At 39.8% G+C, this 18,592-nt stretch overlaps 2 protein-coding genes across 5 annotated transcripts in view; one reads left to right on the forward strand and one right to left on the reverse strand.

The window, feature by feature from the left end:
* LOC106083193 (murinoglobulin-2) overlaps positions 1-5,597 on the forward strand; it is a 36,810-nt gene extending 31,213 nt beyond the window's left edge. For all 4 annotated transcript variants that reach the window (XM_013246074.2, XM_059364758.1, XM_013246075.2 and 1 more), the window contains exons 7-12: positions 396-574; positions 644-1,182; positions 1,250-1,612; positions 1,682-2,224; positions 4,782-5,072; positions 5,150-5,597. In XM_013246074.2, coding sequence (XP_013101528.2) covers positions 396-574; positions 644-1,182; positions 1,250-1,612; positions 1,682-2,224; positions 4,782-5,072; positions 5,150-5,392 — 2,158 coding nt within the window. In that variant the 3' untranslated portion in view covers positions 5,393-5,597. The remainder of the gene's footprint in view (positions 1-395; positions 575-643; positions 1,183-1,249; positions 1,613-1,681; positions 2,225-4,781; positions 5,073-5,149) is intronic.
* LOC106085066 (lachesin) overlaps positions 1-18,592 on the reverse strand; it is a 515,032-nt gene that overhangs the window by 390,930 nt on the left and 105,510 nt on the right. The gene's annotated exons all lie outside the window — the stretch shown is intronic.

The following is an 18,592-nucleotide window of genomic DNA, read 5'->3' on the forward strand; positions in this document are numbered from 1 at the left end:
TTTGAGGCCCATATTGTAAGGGTCGTCCAATAAATCTATTTGAGGGCGTTTTGGGGTTAGGGCGGCCCCCCAGTTACTTAGACCCAATTTTTAATATGAAATTCGTACTCTAATCCAGAATGTCTTTCATTTGAATCCCATATTGTCCCGATCAGTCTTCTTTTATTTTTGGGTAGTACTTTAGGGCTAAGGGGGAGGGTCCGCTCCCCTTCCAATATCAAAATATCAAAATTTGGCAAAATATCTATAAAAATAAAATTTCTAAAAAAAATCCAGTTTTGCCACAATTTCTACAAAAATACAAATTTTCAATAAAACATAAATTTAGAAAAAAAAATTAAAAATTAAAATTTTTTGAAAATTTCTAACAAATTTAAATTTTTCAATTTTTATAGCACTGATAAGGAAGAATTCACCTGGTCCAAGAAGATTCCCGATACCATTACCTCTTGGGTAGTGTCCGCCTTTGCCATGAACAAAGAAAAGGGTTTGGCTGTAACAGAGGATAAGACCAAGATTACCACCTTCCAGCCTTTCTTCATCTCAGTGCGTTTGCCTTACTCTGTTAAAAGAGGTAGGTTGAGCCAACTAGGCAGCCTCACCTTGGCCTTTGTATTAACTCCCCCCTTATTGTGAATTTTAGGTGAAGTCATCAATGTACCTGCCTTGGTTTTCAACTACTTGAACAAGGATTTGGATGTCGAAGTTACTCTGGATAACACCGATGGTGAATTCGAATTCACCGAAGTCAATAATGAGGTCATTGGTGAAGAAAAACGCACCAAGACAGTGCGTGTACCTGCCAATGGTGCTGCCGGTGTTGCCTTCATGTTGCGTCCCAAAGTTTTGGGCAATGTTTTGCTGAAGTATACCGCCGTTTCACCTGTGGCCGGTGATGCTGTCCACAAAGCCATGAAGGTGGTGCCCGAAGGTATTACCAAATATGGCAATCGTGCCTTCTTTGTCAATCTGAATAAGGAACCTGAACAAAAGAGCTCCTTTGAATTGGAATTGCCTGCTGAAATTGTGCCCGACTCCCAACATGTTGAGGTGGGAGTTGTTGGTGATATTTTGGGTCCTGTTGCCAATAATTTGGATAATTTGGTGCGCTTACCCACCGGTTGTGGTGAACAGACCATGTCTTCCTTATTGCCCAACTATTTGGTTATGAAATATTTGGAGGTAAGTCGAAAAAGTCTTAGTTGTGGCATTCTCCATTTAACACTCAAATCTTTTTTGGGATTTTCAGAACACCAAACGTTTAACGCCCAGCTTGGAGACTAAGTTGCGTTACAACATGGAGACTGGTTATCAACGCATGCTTAACTACCGTCATGATGATGGCTCCTTCAGTTCTTTTGGACCCTCCACAGACCATAAACATCCCAACAATGGCTCCACCTGGTTGACAGCCTATGTGGTGCGTTCTCTACAACAATTGGAGGACTATATTAACGTGGACCCCAAGATTGTGTCTGGGGGTTTGGATTATTTAATAAAGCAACAGGCTGAAAACGGTTCCTTCACCGAAAAGGGCAGCTTCTTCTATATATCACAGGCCAATCATGTTTCCCTGACCAGCAGTGTATTGTTGGCTTTGTTGGAGAATAAGGTAAGATTTAAGCACTTCCATCTAACCCATATGGAACTTTAACATCTTTCTTCCACCACTTTATCATAGACCAATGCTGAGAAATACTCTGCTCAAATTGAAAAAGGACTCTCATACATAGCCAAGCATGAGGATGACTCGAAATCGCTGCATGCCCAAGCCATTGCTGCCTACACCTTGAACAAGGCCAAACATGCTGCTGCCCCTGAAAAATTAGCCCATTTGAATAGTTTGGCCAAGACTGATGGTGATCGCAAATGGTGGTCCTCTTGGGATAGACCTCATCAGCTGAGATGGTGGCTTTATGTCTATAGCAGTGATGTTGAAATCAGTTCCTATATTTTATTGACTCTGCTGGATCAACCTCAAGCCAGTGTCGATGAGGTCTTCCCCATTATCAGATGGTTGGTGGCCCAACGTAACAGCTATGGTGGTTTCTCCTCAACCCAGGATACAGTGGTCGGTCTGCAGGCCTTGATAAAGTTTGCCAAATTGGCTGATTACAAACCCGCTCAAATGGTTGTTGACATTGCCTCCAAGGGTGGTGACAAGGAAAAGCAAGAGAGTGTCAAATTGAATGAGGAAAATGGAATTTTATATCAAAACTTTGAGGTAAGTGTTTGGAACTATGATCTGAGTTAAGACCAGTGTTTCCTGGTACGAGAATGTTAAACTTGAAAGATATTGGCAAAACCGATAAAGAAAAATCAAGAAACTGTTAGAAAAAAATCGGAAAATATTTTTGTTATATTTTAGCTGTGTTTGAGCTCCTTTTTATTTTATCTCTGGATTTCTTTGTCCAACTGAAAACAATTGGCTTTGAGTTTGCTCCTATTTAGAATAGAAAGCAAACCTTTTTGAAAAATTAAAGCATAGATGATGTGCTTAAATGCATTGAGCAGGCTACGTAGATCTCAATTTCGAAGCTGACCAATGCTTCATCATCAGTCCGATAAGCCACAAAACATGTTTCCACCTACTCACTAGTCAGTGAAATGTGCAATGATAGAAGCATGTCTTTTGATGACCCAATGTTTGTCTCAAAAAGGCATGCTTTTGCTATTGCACAGCTCAATGATTAGGGGTTAGGTGGAAGCATGATTTGGGGGTAGGTGGAAGCATGTTTTGGGGGTAGATGGAATCATGTTATCTCTTTTGGGCTTATCGGACTGATGATGAAGCTTTGGTCAACTTTGAAATCGCGATCTCCGTAGCCTGCTCAATTCATTAAAACACTCCACATATGCCTTTACTTCTTTTAAGGGGTTATATTTTACTTTCTTTTCTAAATAAAAGAAAAGTCTAAGCCAATTGGATTCAGAAGCCTATTGGTTTCATAATTTGAAAAAACAAAGCATACTTTTAGGCAAATTTTTGGTTTTACGATTTTGGTACCCACCACCATAGACCGAGGGTATACTAAACTATGCATTCCGTTTGCAACACCTCGATGTATTCGTCTAAGTCCCCATAAAGTATATATATTGTTGATCGTCTCGACATTCTGAGTCGATCTAGCCATGTCCATGCGTCCGTCCATCCGTCTGTCGAAATCATGATAGCGGTCGAATGTGTAAAGCCAGGCGCTTGAAATTTTGCACACATACTAAGTATTCAGGTGGGTCATTGCAGATTGCAAATGGATGGCCCATTTGCAATCTGCAATGGATCAGATTTAGATAGAGCTCCGACCTCCCCATTTGTCTTCTTGAGCCCTTACAAGCCTCAATATTTGTCCGATTTGGCTGAAATTTTGCACATGGTGTACTGTTATGACTTCCAAGAACATTGACAAGTACGGTCTAAATCGGCCAAGAACATGATACAGCTGCCATATAAACCGATATCCCGATTTGACTTCTTGAGCCCCTACAAGCCACAATTTTTGTCCGATAAGGCTGACATTTTGTACGTAGTGTTCAGTTATGACTTCCACGAACTGTGCCATGTACGGTCCGCATAGGTCTATAACCGGATATAGCTCCCATATAAACCGATCTCCAGATTTGACTACTTTGAGTCCCTACAAGCGTAAATTTTCATCCGGTTTGGCTTTAATTTTGCACCCGGTGTTCTTTTTTGATTTCCAACAACTAGTACGATCCGAATCGGTCTACAACCTAATAAAGCTCCCTTTTACACCGATTTCCCTACTGGACTTCGTGAGAATTCAGCACAGATACATAATATTGATATAGGTCATTGGGGATGGCAAATAGAGCATATCGGTCCAGATTTAGACATAGCTCTTATATAAACCGATCTCCCGATTAAACTTCTTGAGCCCCTGGACACAAATTGTTGTGTCCGATTTGGCTTAAATTTTGCATCTGGAGTTCTGTTTTGATTTTCAACAACTATGCAGAATACGATCCGAATCGGTCTATAACCTGATGTAAAAACCCCGATTAAATTTCTCGAACCCCTGGAAGCCGTAATTTGTGTCCAATTGGGCATTTGGAAATTCTACATATAGTGTCTTGTTATGACTTGCAACTACTGCGCCAAGTACGGTCCAAATCGATCTATAACCTGATATAGCTCCCATATAAACCGATCTCCCGAGTTGAATTTCTTGAACCCTTATAAGCAGCAATTTTTGTCCGATCTGTATGAAATTTTGCATGTGGTGTTTTTCTATGACTTTCAATATCTGTGTTAAGTACGTTCCAAATCGGCCAAGAACCTGATATAGTTCACATATAAACCGATCTCCCGAATTGATTCCTTGAGCCCCTGAAAGCCTTTAATTTTGTCCGATTTCGCTGAAAATTTGCATGTAGTGTTCTGCTTTGACTTCCACCATCTGTGTCAAGTACGCTCCAAATCGGGCAAGAACCTGAATAGCTCACATATAAGCCCATCTCCCAATTAGACTTCTTGAGCCCCTGGCAGTCGCATTTTTTGTCCGATTTGGCTGAAATGTAGTGTTCCGTTATGATTCTCAACAACTGTGCCAAGTACGGTTAAAATAGGCCAATAACTAGTTATAGCTTCCATATTTTAGTAGAATCCATGGTGGTGGATTCCCAAGATTCGGCCTGGCCGAAGTTAGCACGCTTTTCTTGCTTTCTCCAATTTCTTTGAAAAACAACAAAGCATACTTTTAGGCGATTTTTTTGGTTTTAAGTTTTTTATATATCAACCAATTTAATAATTGTTTTTCCAGATGCCCGACAAAACTAAGACAGTAGATTTCTCAGCCAAGGGTACCGGCACCGCCATGGTTCAAATTGCCTATCAGTACAACATTGTGGATAAGGATGCCAAGCCCAGTTTTGTCCTTACCCATAACAAACAAAATTCTGCTCTTAAATCACTGCTATTAATGGAAGTCTGTGCCGAATATCAAGGAGAAGGTGAAGCCTCCAATATGGCTGTATTGGAGATTAATGCCCCTTCAGGATATGTGGTCGAAGAGGAAAGTTTGCCAGCCATAAATAAGGTGCCCCATGTCAGCGTAAGTTTAAAGAAAAAAATTTTGAAAAGTTGTTTTAATGGTACTAAAAAACTTTTTTTTTTTGTTTTACCTTTCAGAACACCGAATTGAAGAATGCCGATTCCCTTTTGGTTGTCTATTTCGATCATTTGTATAAGAACAAAAAGACTTGCATTCTCTATGAGGCCACCAAGGCCCATGCTGTGGCCATGCAAAAGCCTGCCTCCATTGTCGTGTACGACTACTATGACACCAGCATGAAGGCCACCGATTTCTACGAGGTCGAATCGAAACTTTGCGACATCTGTGAGGGTGAAGAGGAGTGCAGCAAATGCAAATAGGCCACATATATTTGGTTGCCATTTCATTTAGATTTGCCTCAAATCTAAAGATATACGATTTTTATACAAAAAGCTTTATGAGATTCTCCCCCTTTGTATTGTTTCTTTCCAAAACAAAAGAGATTCAACTCTCTTCTTTTTACAAATGTTTATTTAAAACGAAAAATCCTTTATAAAAATAAAAAAAAAACCAAAACAAACTAAAGATTATAAAAATAGAAGTCTCAATTTTCATTCGAAGATTCGGCCCGGCCGCACCAAGCACCCGTTTACTTGTTTTTCGAATTTCGTATTCCACTCTCAAGTACCTTTCGTTTGAATCCCATATAGTCCCGATCGGCCTACTTGTCTGTTTGGGGATGGTTTTTGGGGTGGGGCGTACACCCTGGGGCTTGATTCCAAATTTTTACACAAGTTTCGTTTTCTACTTCTAATTACCTTTCATTTGATACCCATTAGGTTCTTATCGGTAAACATGTCCTTTTGGGTGGGTTTTATGGTTGGGCGTCCCTCACGGTTATTTGGCCCCAAAGCGTATGGGGCACAAAAAATATCGCTTAAATCGTTGACCTTAACTCTGAGATCTAAAGTTTTTGAAAATTGGGGTTAGGGGGAGTGTCCGCCCACTTATGGTTATCATAAAATGGTATACCCTATATTCATCGGGGGGTCATCCTATACCATCTGTGAACATGACAATCGGTTCAACAGTTTTTGAGGCTATAGGCAACATACAAACATACTAAGAAACAGCGCAACATTTTCATTTTAATACAGGTAAGACCGTGTTAAGTTCGGCCGGGCCGAATCTTATATACCCTCCACCATGGATCGCATTTGTCGAGTTCTTTTCCCGGCATCTCTTCTCAGGCAAAATAAGGATAAAAGAAAATAGTTGCTCTGCTATTAGAGCGATATCAAGATATGGTCCGGTTCGGACCACAATTAATTTATATGTTGGAGTACTGTGCAAAATGTCAGCCAGTTCGAATAACTGGCTGACATTTTACTTCTTGAGCCCCTTTGGGAGATCGATTTATATGGGAGATGTATTCAGACCATAATAAACAAGTATGTTGATGGTCATGAGAGGATTCGTCATACCAAATTTCAGGCAAATCGGATAATAATTGCGACCTTTAGAGGCTCAAGAAGTCAAGACCCCAGATCGGTTTATATGGCAGCTATACCAGTTTATTGACCGATTTGAGCCATACTTGGCAAAGTTATTGGATATCATAACAAAACACGTCGTGTCAAATTTCATGCCAATCGGATAAGAATTGCGCCCTCTAGAGGCTCAAGAAGTCAAGATCCAAGATCGGTTTATATGGCAGCCATATCTCGCTATTGACCGATTTGAACCTTATTTAGCTCAGCTGTTGGAAGTTATAGCAAAACATGTCGTGCAAAATTTCATTCCAATCGGATAAGAATTGCGCACTCTAGAGGCTCAAGAAGTCAAGACCCCAGATCGGTTTATATGGCAGCTATACCAGTTTATTGACTGATTTGAACCTAATTTAGCTCAGCTGTTGGAAGTTATAGCAAAACATGTCGTGCAAAATTTCATTCCAATCGGATAAGAATTACGCCCTCTAGAGGCTCAAGAAGTCAAGACCCAAGATCGGTTTATATGGCAGCTATATCTCGTTATTGACCGATTTGAACCTAATTTAGCTCAGCTATTGGAAGTTATAGCAAAACATGTCGTGCAAAATTTCATTCCAATCGGATAAAAATTGCGCCCCCTAGAGGCTCAAGAAGTCAAGACCCAAGAACGGTTTATATGGCAGCTATACCAGTTTATTGACCGATTTGAGCCATACTTGGCACATTTGTTGGATATCACAACAGAACACGTGGTGCAAAATTTCATTCCAATCGGATAAGAATTGCGCCCTCTAGAGGCTCAAGAAGTCAACACCCAAGATCGGTTAATATGGCAGCTATATCACGTTATTGACCGATTTGAACCATTCTTAGCACAGATGTTGGATATCACAACAAAACACGTCGTTTAAAATTTCATTCAAATCGGATAAGAATTGCGCCCTCTAGAGGCTCAAGAAGTGAAGACCCAAGAACGGTTTATATGGCAGCTATATAAGGTTATGAACCGATTTGAACCATACGTGGCACAGTTGTTGGATATCACAACAAAACACGTCATGCAAAATTTCATTCCAATTGGATAAGAATTGCGCCCTCTAGAGGCTCAAGAAGTCAAGACACAAGATCGGTTTATATGGCAGCTATATCAAAACATGGACCCATTTACAATCCCAACCGACCTACACTAATAAAAAGTATTTGTGCAATATTTCAAGCGGCTGGCTTTACTCCTTCGAAAGTAAGCGTGCTTTCGACAGACAGACGGACGGACGGACAGAAAGACTGTCGGACAGACAGACGGACGGACTGACGGACATGACTAGATCGACATAAAATCTCACGACGATCGAGAATATATATATATATATATATATTTTGGGGTCTCAGACGAATATTTCGAGTAGTTACAAACAGAGTGACGAAATTATTGGTTGCCCAAAAAGTAATTGCGGATTTTTCATATAGTTGGCGTTGACAAATTTTTTCACAGCTTGTGACTCTGTAATTGCATTCTTTCTTCTGCCAGTTATCAGCTGTTACTTTTAGCTTGCTTTAGAAAAAAAGTGTAATAAAAGTATATTTGATTAAAGTTCATTTTAGGTTTTATTAAAAATGCATTTACTTTCTTTTAAAAAATCCGCAATTACTTTTTGGGCAACCCAATAGTATACCCCCCATCCAATGGTGTAGAATATACAAATAGAAGATTTAGCTATCTAAAGCTCAAAGACAGCTATAAATGAGTTTCTTTTTTTTAAGGAATCAAAAGAAATTAAAAATTAAAATAAGCTCATGTCCTAGCCTTGTTATTTGCTCTGTTTCATAAGTCCTTAAGCAATTAAAATTTGCCCACAAACACACCAACACATACAACAACCAGTAGGATGCTTAAACTTTGCCCAGCAAATCGTTCCAGAGCAATAGAGTCAACTAAGGCCACAACAGGAGAGCGAGGGCTTTGAACATGAGGCTTTGTTCATTAAATTTGGTCTTGTTTAGCCCAATTCCCTTACCACTCCCTCTACAGCACACAAGAAAAAAAAAAGAAAAGAACGCGTAAAGCAATTGCCCTCCAGAGGGCAGTTTTGGTAAGTTTCTGTGGTTTTCTTAGGTTTTATTCGTTCGTTTCTTTTTTTACTCTCCAAGTATGTCCTTCTAATGCAGTATGGATAGATGCTATAGAAATTTTTGTAGGGCGATTGTGTTGCTTAGACTTTTATCTTTCCAGCCCTATCTGCATATGTTAGACTCTTGGCAAATCGGGGTCTACAAGCGGTAGGGGACCATTTAAATTTATATGCAAATTATAATGTCATTTCGGGCGAAGAAACTTTGCCCAAGTAGAAAAGTGGCCAATAAAAAGTCATGTATCTCCTCCCCTTCCTCTCTCCCTCTGTTTCTCTAAAGATTTTTAATAAGCGTCTAGTGAATGGTGGTTGTATGCAGTATGGAGGTGTCATACTCTAAAATAACCAAATTTAAGGTGTACTTCCCCTTGATGGTTATGGGTCCTGCCCAAGGAAGTAGGTGTCATTGTGTGTGTGCGGCTTAAATTAAATGAAGATAATTTTAATTGCTAAAACTACATTTAATATGTTGCAGGATTCATTTCCACCTTTCTTCCTTGGTGTGTCCTTGTCTCTGGGCTTAGGGTCCTGGTGATAGTAATTAAACGCTCGTTAAGCAGTTGTATTATGCGGCACATTTAAAACTAGAAGTGGTGTTTAAAATGCAAAAAAGGTCAGATTGTCAGCTCGTTATTTTATATTAAATGTCATAAAAAGTACAATTTTCAAGAACATGTAAAAACGTATTAAGTTTGGCAGGGCCGAACCTTTTGATATTCACCACCTCGGTTATACATATTAACCCCATTACGCCAAGTCTGGTGAAAAATACACTGTTTATTAAACCTTAGCAGCTATTTCATAATATGGACCGATCTGGACCAAACTCGCCAGGGACATCAAAGAGTTTAACACAATTTACGGTCCTAGTGGTCTAAAAAGGCAGATTGGTCTGCATGGTAGCAATAACCCAAAAATATAATCCGATCTACACCTTTTTCCGATAATACATTCTATTGTACCAACATCCTGCGAAACCAGGCGATAAATCCGCCGTTTATGGCCCCAAGACTTTTAATCGGGAGTTTAGCATAGACCGATCTAGACTATATTTGGCACAAACGTGGATATAAACACAACTCATTGTGCCGAATATCAGCGAAATCGTTTCAAAAATGCACCTTCCATGAGCTCAAGAACTTAAATCGGTATATGTATGCATGTATATGGCAGCTATATCAAAATGGGGACCGATCGGAACTATATAGAGCACGGATGTCGAAAAGCCTAATATATCTCACTGTTTCTAAACTGCCTACTTAATCCCAAGTAAGTGCCATTCGTTTCGCTTACGGCGGTAACGAGGTAGATAAAATTGCTGACTATCTCAAAGTTGTGGTTCCCAACTATTTCCATTTTCTTTATCTGATCGGTTGTAATGGACGGTTTGGGATTTGAAACTATCCATTGCTTTACCCTACACCACTACTGTGGTACAGGGTATTATAACTTAGTGAATTTTTGGTAGCACCCAATAGGAAGAGAGATAGACCCATTGATAAGAATACCGATCGACTCAGAATCACTCGATTTAGCTACGTCCGTCTGTCTGTCTGTCCGTCCGTGCAAAGTACAGGTCGCAGTTTTTATCCGATCGTCTTCAAATTTGGTACAGGCATGTTTTTCGGCCTAGAGACAAAGCCTATTTAAACTGGAACATGAAAAAGGGCGTTAAGTTCGGCCGGGCTGAACTTTGAATACCCACCACCTCGGGTATATATGTAAACCACCTTTGAACAAAATCCGCTGAAAATTGCATACCTTATGTCCCATAGCAGTTAGATCGAAATAGGATCCGATTTGTACCAAATACTAATAAGTACAAGTCATTGTTCAATTGTGTAAAACAATATATTGGTCTTTTTAGTAGCTATATCTAAAAATAAACCGATCTGAACCACATACAACATGGATATCGAAAAGCCTGACATAAGTCAATGTGTCAAATTTCAGTTAAATCGGGTTATAAATGCGCATTTTTTGGGGCCAAGACTTTAAATCTAGAGATCGGTCTATATGGCAGCTATATGCAAATCTTGATCGATCTAGACCAAATTGCAGAAATATGTGAAGGGGCTTAACTTAACACTCAAATTTCGGCAACATTGGACAATAAATGCGACTTTTATGGGCCCAAAACATTAAATAGAGAGATCGGTCTATATGGCAGCTATATCCAAATCTGGATCGATCTGAGCCAAATTAACGAAGGATGTCGAAGGGCCTTACACAATTCACTGTACCCAAATTTCAGCAAAATCGGATAACAAATTTAGCCTTTATGGGCCTAAGACCCCAAATCGGAGGATCAGTCTATATGGCAGCTAAATCCAAAGCTGGACCGATCTGAGCCAAATTGACGAAGAATATCGAAGGGCCTAAGACAACTCACTGTCCCAAATTTCAGCAAAATCGGATAGTAAATGTGGTTTTTTGGGCCTAAGACCCTAAATGGGAGGACAGGTCTATATGGCAGCTATATCCAAATCTGGATCGATCTGGGCCAAATTGGAAAAGGATGTCGAAGGGCCTAACGCAACTCACTGTCCCAAATTTTAACAAAATCGGACAATAAATGAGCCTTTTATGGGCCCAAAAGCTCAAATCGAGAGATCGGACTATATGTCAGCTATATCCAAATCTGGATCGATCTCGGCCAAATTGGAAAAGGATGTCGAAGGGCTTTACACAACTCATTGTCCCAAATTTTGGCAAAATCGTACAATAAATGCGCCTTTTATGGGCCCAAAACCTCGAATCGGATGATCGGTCTATATGGCAGCTATATCCAAATCTGGATCGATCTAAGCCAAATTGGAGAAGGATGCCGAAGGGCCTAACACAACTCAGGGTCTCAAATATTGGCAAAATCGGGCAATAAATGCGCCTTTTATGGGCCCAAAACAACAAATCGAGAGATAGGTCTATATGGCAGCTATATCCAAATCTGAACCGATCTGAGCCAAAATGAAGAAAGATGTCGCAGGGCCTAACACAACTCAGGGTCTCAAATATTGGCAAAATCGAACAATAAATGCGCCACTATGGGCCCAAAACCTCAAATAGAGAGATCGGTCTATATGGCAGATATAGCCAAATCTGGATCGATCTGGGCCAAATTGGAGAAGGATATTGAAGGGCCTAACCCAACTCACTGTCCCATATTTCAGCAAAATCGGATAATATATGTGGTTTTTATGGGCCTAAGACCCTAAATCAGCGGATCGGTCTATATGGGGGCTATATCAAGATGTAGTCCGATATAGCCCATATTCGAACTTAACCTGCTTAAGAACAAAAAAGAATCTGTGCAAAGTTTCAGGTATATATCTCTATTTTTAAAGACTGTAGCTTGATTTCAACAGACAGACGGACGGACATGTCTAGATCGTCTTAGATTTTTACGCTGATCAAGAATATATATACTTTATAGGGTCGGAAATGGATATTTCGATGTGTTGCAAACGGAATGACAAAATGAATATACCCTCATCCTTCGGCGGTGGGCATAAAAAATCGGTTCAGATTTAGATATAGCTCTCATATATATGTTCGTACGATTTTGAGAAATATTGCAAAAAAGTGATCATTTGTTATCCGATTCTGTCGAAATTTTGCAGGAAGGATTTTCTAATGACTCTCAATATTACTGGTGAATTTCAAAGAAATCGGCGCAGATTTAGGTATAGCTGTCATATATGTATATCGCCAGATTTTCACCCCAAGAGCCACTGCAAGCGCATTGTTTGACCAATCTTGCCAAAATTTTGCACAACACTTTCCTTGACGACTACTACTTTATCTGAGAGGTTTGCTCGGAATTAAATATAGCTCCCATATATACGTTCGTTTAAAGTTTGAACATATTTGCTCGTCGAGGTCCATCAAAATTGGTTCAGAATTGGATATAGGTCCCACATTGAACTTATAGGGTAGGTGTAGGGTATTATACAGTCGGCACTGTCCGACTTTTGCCCTTCCTTATTGGTTTTGTTATACCTCCACCATAGGATGGTGGGTATAATAATATCGACTAAGACCCTATAAAGAATATATATTCTTGATCGTCATGACATTTTTAGTCGATCTAGCCATGTCCGTCCGTCTGACCGTCCGTCCGTCGGTCTGTCGGAAGCACGCTAACTTTCAAATGAGTAAAGCTGGGCTCTTGAAAATTTGCACAAACACTTTATATTAATGTAGGTCGGTTGGGATTATATATGGACCAAATCGGTCCATGTTTTGATATAGCTGCCATATAAACCGATCGTGGGTCTTCACTTCTTGAGCCTCTAGAGGGCGCAATTATTGTCCGATTTGGCTGTAATTTTGCACGAAGTGTTTTGGTATCACTTTCAATAACTGTGCTAAGTATGGTTCAAATCGGTTCATAACCTCACATAGCTGCCATATAAACCGATCTGTGATTTTAACTTCTTAGGCCTTTAGAGGGCGCAATTCTTATCCGATTTGACTGGATTTTTGCATGAGGTGTTTTGTTATGACTTCCAATATTAATGCTTAATATGGTTTAAACAGGTCTATAACCTGATATAGCTGCCATATAAACCGATGTTGGATCTTGAATTCTTGAGCCGCTAGAGGGCGCAATTCTCATCCTGAAGTATTTTGTTATGAATTCAAAAAATTGAGCTTAGTCTTGGTCGAATCGATATAGGATCTGATATTGCTGCCATATAAATCGATTTGGGATTTTGACTTTTTAAGACTCTAGAGGGCACCATTCTTATCTGATTTGGCTGAAATTACAAAATGCAAGTATTCTCTTAAAGACCATTCTTCTAATAGTTACTTTTAAAGGAATTTTCCTTTTTTCAATTACCATTTCTTTAAGATGTCATGACATCTCACATGTTATCACAATGACACACTTAGTGTGTCTTCTGCTCAAATAGACACTTTAATGTGCTGCTTTCATTTTTCCCTGAACCAAAACTCAATTTCTGACTCCCTTACACACTCTCTCTCTCTCTCTCTCTCTCTCACTCTCTTCTTTACTTAAAGCTTCTTCATATGACTTGATTTCAATTTCCCCCAACATTTCACTTGTTGTTATCATTAGCACAAAATCGAAGACAGGGAGACGGCATAATGCTAACAACCCATAAGAGGAACTCTAGCCAAACAGCCATATATGTATGTATGTGTGTGTGTGACCTGCCTGCCTTACAGCTGGAAGTCTGGCAGAAAATATTAACACTAATAATACAAAGTGTCAATAGTTGTCACAAATTGTGTCGACTTCAGATGCTGTTGTTTCCCATAACAACATAAACGAGTAGGTCAGCATTGGCAAAAAGGAACATATGGGTGACTCCATATAAATAGATCTTGAATAATGATTATAATTTTAGGACAATGTAAATATTTGTTCTCTATTCGACAGTGTTGGCATTATGAGCTCAACAATTTTTCGTTGTCACCAACCTAGGGATGCCACGGTAGACGAGTTGGCAACGTACTCAGATTTCCAGTGTGGGGGTCATGAGTTCGAGTTGTTGAGAGTCATAATAGAATGCTATATGCAAAATTTTAGCAAAATCAGATAAAAATTGCGGCTTCCAGGGGCTCAAGAAGTCAAATCGGCAGATCGGTTTATATGGGAGCCACATCATGTTCCCGACCGATTTGAACCGTACTTGACACAGTTGTTGAAAGTCATAACAGAACACCATGTGCAAAATTTCAGCAAAATCGGACAAAAATTGCGGCTTCCAGGGGCTCAAGAAGTCAAATCTGTAGAGCGGTTTATATGGGAGCTATATCTAGTTCTTGACCGATTTGAACCGTACTTGATACAGTTGTTGAAAGTCATAACAGAACACCATGTGCAAAATTCCAGCCAAATCGGACAAAAATAGCTGCTTCCAGGCGCTCAAGAAGTCAATTTGGGAGATCGGGTTGTATGGGAGCTATATCAGGTTCTTGACCGATTCAGATCGTACTTTGCTCATTTGTTGGAAGTCTTAACAAAACACTATGTGGAAAATTTCCGCCAAACCGGATAAAAAGTGAGGCTTCCAGAGCTCAAGAGATCAAATCGGTAGTTCGGTTTATATGTTAGCTATATCAGATTCTTGACCGATTTGAACCGTACTTGACACAGTTGTTGAAAATCACGTTGGGAAATAAGTTCTGTTTGAGTGTGCTGGAACGGCCTTTCAGATATTTCGCGCCAATGTGGATATTATATTGGTGCTCTTCTTCCATATGCCTTTCATTGGAGTCGTATTTTGCTGTGGTCGGTAAATATGTGCCCTATGGGAGTGCTTTTGAGAGTGAGGCGGATCCCCTTATGTCAGATTCATGCTCTGGTCTCAAATACCTTTCATTTGATTCCAATATAGTCATTATTGGTTTATATTCCATTTGGCTGGTGGCTTTGGAGGTGTGGCGTCCCCCTAGATATCTCACCCATATCCGAGATCTGGCGTTTTTTGGAATAAGGTAAGGGGAGGGTGGTGGATTGGGGTAGCCAAACTCTTTACCCCAAAAGTGGATATTCATACTCCACTCCCGAAAATCACATTGGAGCTACATATCGCTATAGTCGGTATATATGTGTGGTTTAGGGGGAGTTTATGAGGTGAGGCGTCCCTGCAACTCTTTGCCATGAAACAGATACAGATATGAGCCCCTTTTTGCCATAATCCACAAATATGCCCAGTTTGAGGGGTGTAGAGGGTGGGGCGGCCACCCACGTACCTACAAACAAACAACAAATTTTGCCCATGAACATTCCACTAAGGTAAAGGGGCAAACTTCTCACATATCAATGAGTGCAGTCAGATTCAAGTTTTAAGCTCAATGATAAGGGGCCTCCTTTTTAATAGCCGAGTCCGAACGGCGTGCCAAAGTGTGACACCTCTTTGGAGAGAAGTTTTACATGGCACAATATCTCACAAATTTTACCAGCATTAGCCCATACTTAGCCCAAAAAAAAATATTAGCATTATTAGTCCATCCCAATTTGAGGGTAAGAAGTGTACTCTACCACCAAAGACCTTCCATCTCTGTCCTAATCTATCCTGATCGGCCTTCATGTATTATTTCATATTATTCATATATTTTTTTTAATTCCTTTTTGTTTTGGGTAGGTTGGGGGGAGGGGAATTGCCCTCTGACACATGCTTTCATTTGAGTACAATATATTCTCGGTCATCCTACATGACAGTTTGGCGTTGCATTGATTGGGAGGAGAGGGTCGGTCCCCCCGACGCTAAGAACCAAACGACAATTTAATGTCGCGAACTACTGTCCTGCGGAACGGTAGGATGTGACCCAGATACTTGAATCTTTATACCAACATTAGATTCGACATATACTGTCACAGACCTTTCTTTAAATTGACATATTACGCCGATCGAACTACACTTCCTATTGAAGGGTATTCAGTGGGTTGGCCCGTCCCAGATTCTGTCCTAATGGTGCATGCCATATTCATAGTCAATTCCCAAAGAGCTTTCATACGATACCCATTTTGTGACGTTGGGCATTAATGCCCGTTTTGGCGGTTTTTGTATTGGGCCCCCTAGACACCTTGGACCAAATTCTTATAACAGATGTGTACTCAGCTTTCAAATCTCTTTCGTTTGATACCCATATTGTCCCAATCGGTAAACATGTCCTGTTGAGGGGTTTTGGGGGATGGAGAGACGCCTCAGACACCAAGGAATAAATTTTTATATCAGCATTGGACTCTGCTTTTATATAGCTTTCATTTGATATCCATATTTCGCAATTGGTAAATTTGTCCTGCTGGGGGGTTTTAGGTGGTGGGGAGGGCCTTCAGAATCCAAAAAATAATTTTTTATCTAAGATTTGTATTCTATTTTTAAATACCTTTTATTTGATACCCATATTACTCAAAGCGGTTAAAGTGTCCTGTTGGGTGGTGTTTTTGGGGGTGGGAGGCCCGCCGGCACTTAGGGTAACATTTTAATGCCAAGTTCGTACTCTACTCTCAAATACCTTTCACTTGTACACCAAATTCGTACTCTACTCTTAAATACCTTTCATTTGATACCCATATTGTCGCAATCGGTGCACATAACCGTTCGGATGGGTTTTGGGATGGGGAGTCCCCTCCGACTTTTTGACCCCATCATTTTTTTTAGCAATTTCGTGTTTTTGGGATACCATATGGTGGCATACAAAATTTCGCTCAAATCGGTGCACGCTTCTCCGAGATTTGGCGTTTTTGAAAATTGGGGTATGGGGGAGGGTCCGCCCCCCCTTTGGATATCGAAAAATTTAGTACCCTATTTTTACCCAAACTATACCATTTGTGAAAATTTCATGAAAATCGCTTCAGCCGTTTTTGAGTCTATACGGAACAGACAAAATTTGTATATAATACATGCAATGCCCCATATGTTACCCATTATACATACCATTCCCCATCATACTCAACTACCCTGAACATACGTTCTCATTCATTCATTTATTCATAACTATGACCCAACTAGCCATTGCCCCATTGGCAATGAGAAATCACACTTTGGGCCATTTTTCGAAATCAGCCCTCCCAATTGAGAAAAGTCAGTCTCCCCTTGTCCCCCAAAGAGAAAAGCACAGTTACTCACTGATGTGAATGTGTGTATTAAGTAGCATACTACATAAAAACACCCATACATACCATATGTCGAATATGTATGAGCATGTATGTTAAGATTATTATCTGCCACATAAATTCCATGGAATATTCGACCTCATCCTCTGGCATTCTTTCTTTCACCCAATCAATGCTGAGGGGAGAAAAATTCAGATTTTTTTCTACAGTTTTCTTCTTTGTGCGGGGGGAACTCTAGAGATCTTTCTTAAGAATTAAACTGTCCGGAGAGGGTAGATGCCAAAGGCTAGATCAAATTACCATATATTTCTAGGAAATTTTTATAAAATGGTTTTATAGAGAAAATCATAAACGAAATAAAATTGAAAAAATAAATTGTCTCACGATTTTTGGTAGGTATAATGAGGATAGGTTGGGTGGGGTATAGGTCAGGTGAATATAGGTTAGGTGGGTATGGGTTTGGTTTAAAAAGGGGGATTTCATCCATCCCATGCCCCGGTGGGCATACACCTACGCCATTGACGGTCTTATTGTGCTCTCTAAAAATTAAAAAAAAAATCCAAAAGCCCTTATTTGGAATTCTGTGTTCTTGACATATTCCTTCATTTCTTCCATTGTATACCTCAAATTAAGTTTAAGTTTGGTGTAAGGCCCAAACCCGAAAGGTGGGACTTTGTACTTGCAACAGCCGTATATTGATATAGCAAAGACTATAAAGTTTCGTCGTCCTACACTCATAGAAAAAAGTTTGCTGAAAAAAGCAAACACTGTCTGCTGAATATTAGTAGTTAATTTTGCTGCTATTATTAGTAGTTAATTTTGCTGCTATTATAGAAGTAGTTCTGCTATAACAGCAGTAGTTTTGCTATTACAGCAGTAGTTCTGCAATTTCAGTTCAGCAGACTGACTGCTGTTTTTTGCTGAAAATGACTGCTGCTTAACTTTGAAGGGGATGTTAGAAGAAAAAGTAAAATACAAATGTAAATGTGTGTCTCAGTGGATGTATACGAGGGATGCCTTTTATATTTCGCGATTGGTCAACCCTTGTATTGCAATCTGCCAACTTACAGCTCCATTGTAAAGCTTTACATTTTTGAGGTTATAAGTACCCAAAACGTTTTGACATACTAGCGCTATTTGTGTTGTTTAAAAGATTCATCGCGCCCAAAAAAAGGATTCAAATCATGAAAATTTTTTATACCCTCCACCATAGGATGGGGGTATACTAATTTCGTCATTCTGTTTGTAACACCTCGAAATATGCGTCTGAGACCCAATAAAGTCATTTTAAGTCGATCTAGTCATGACCGTCTGTCTGTCGGATGCACTTTAACTTTCGAAGAAGTAAAGCTAGCAGCTTGAAAT

The sequence above is a fragment of the Stomoxys calcitrans genome, chromosome 3, assembly GCF_963082655.1.
Source record: "Stomoxys calcitrans chromosome 3, idStoCalc2.1, whole genome shotgun sequence".
Taxonomy (NCBI): Eukaryota; Metazoa; Arthropoda; class Insecta; order Diptera; family Muscidae; genus Stomoxys; species Stomoxys calcitrans.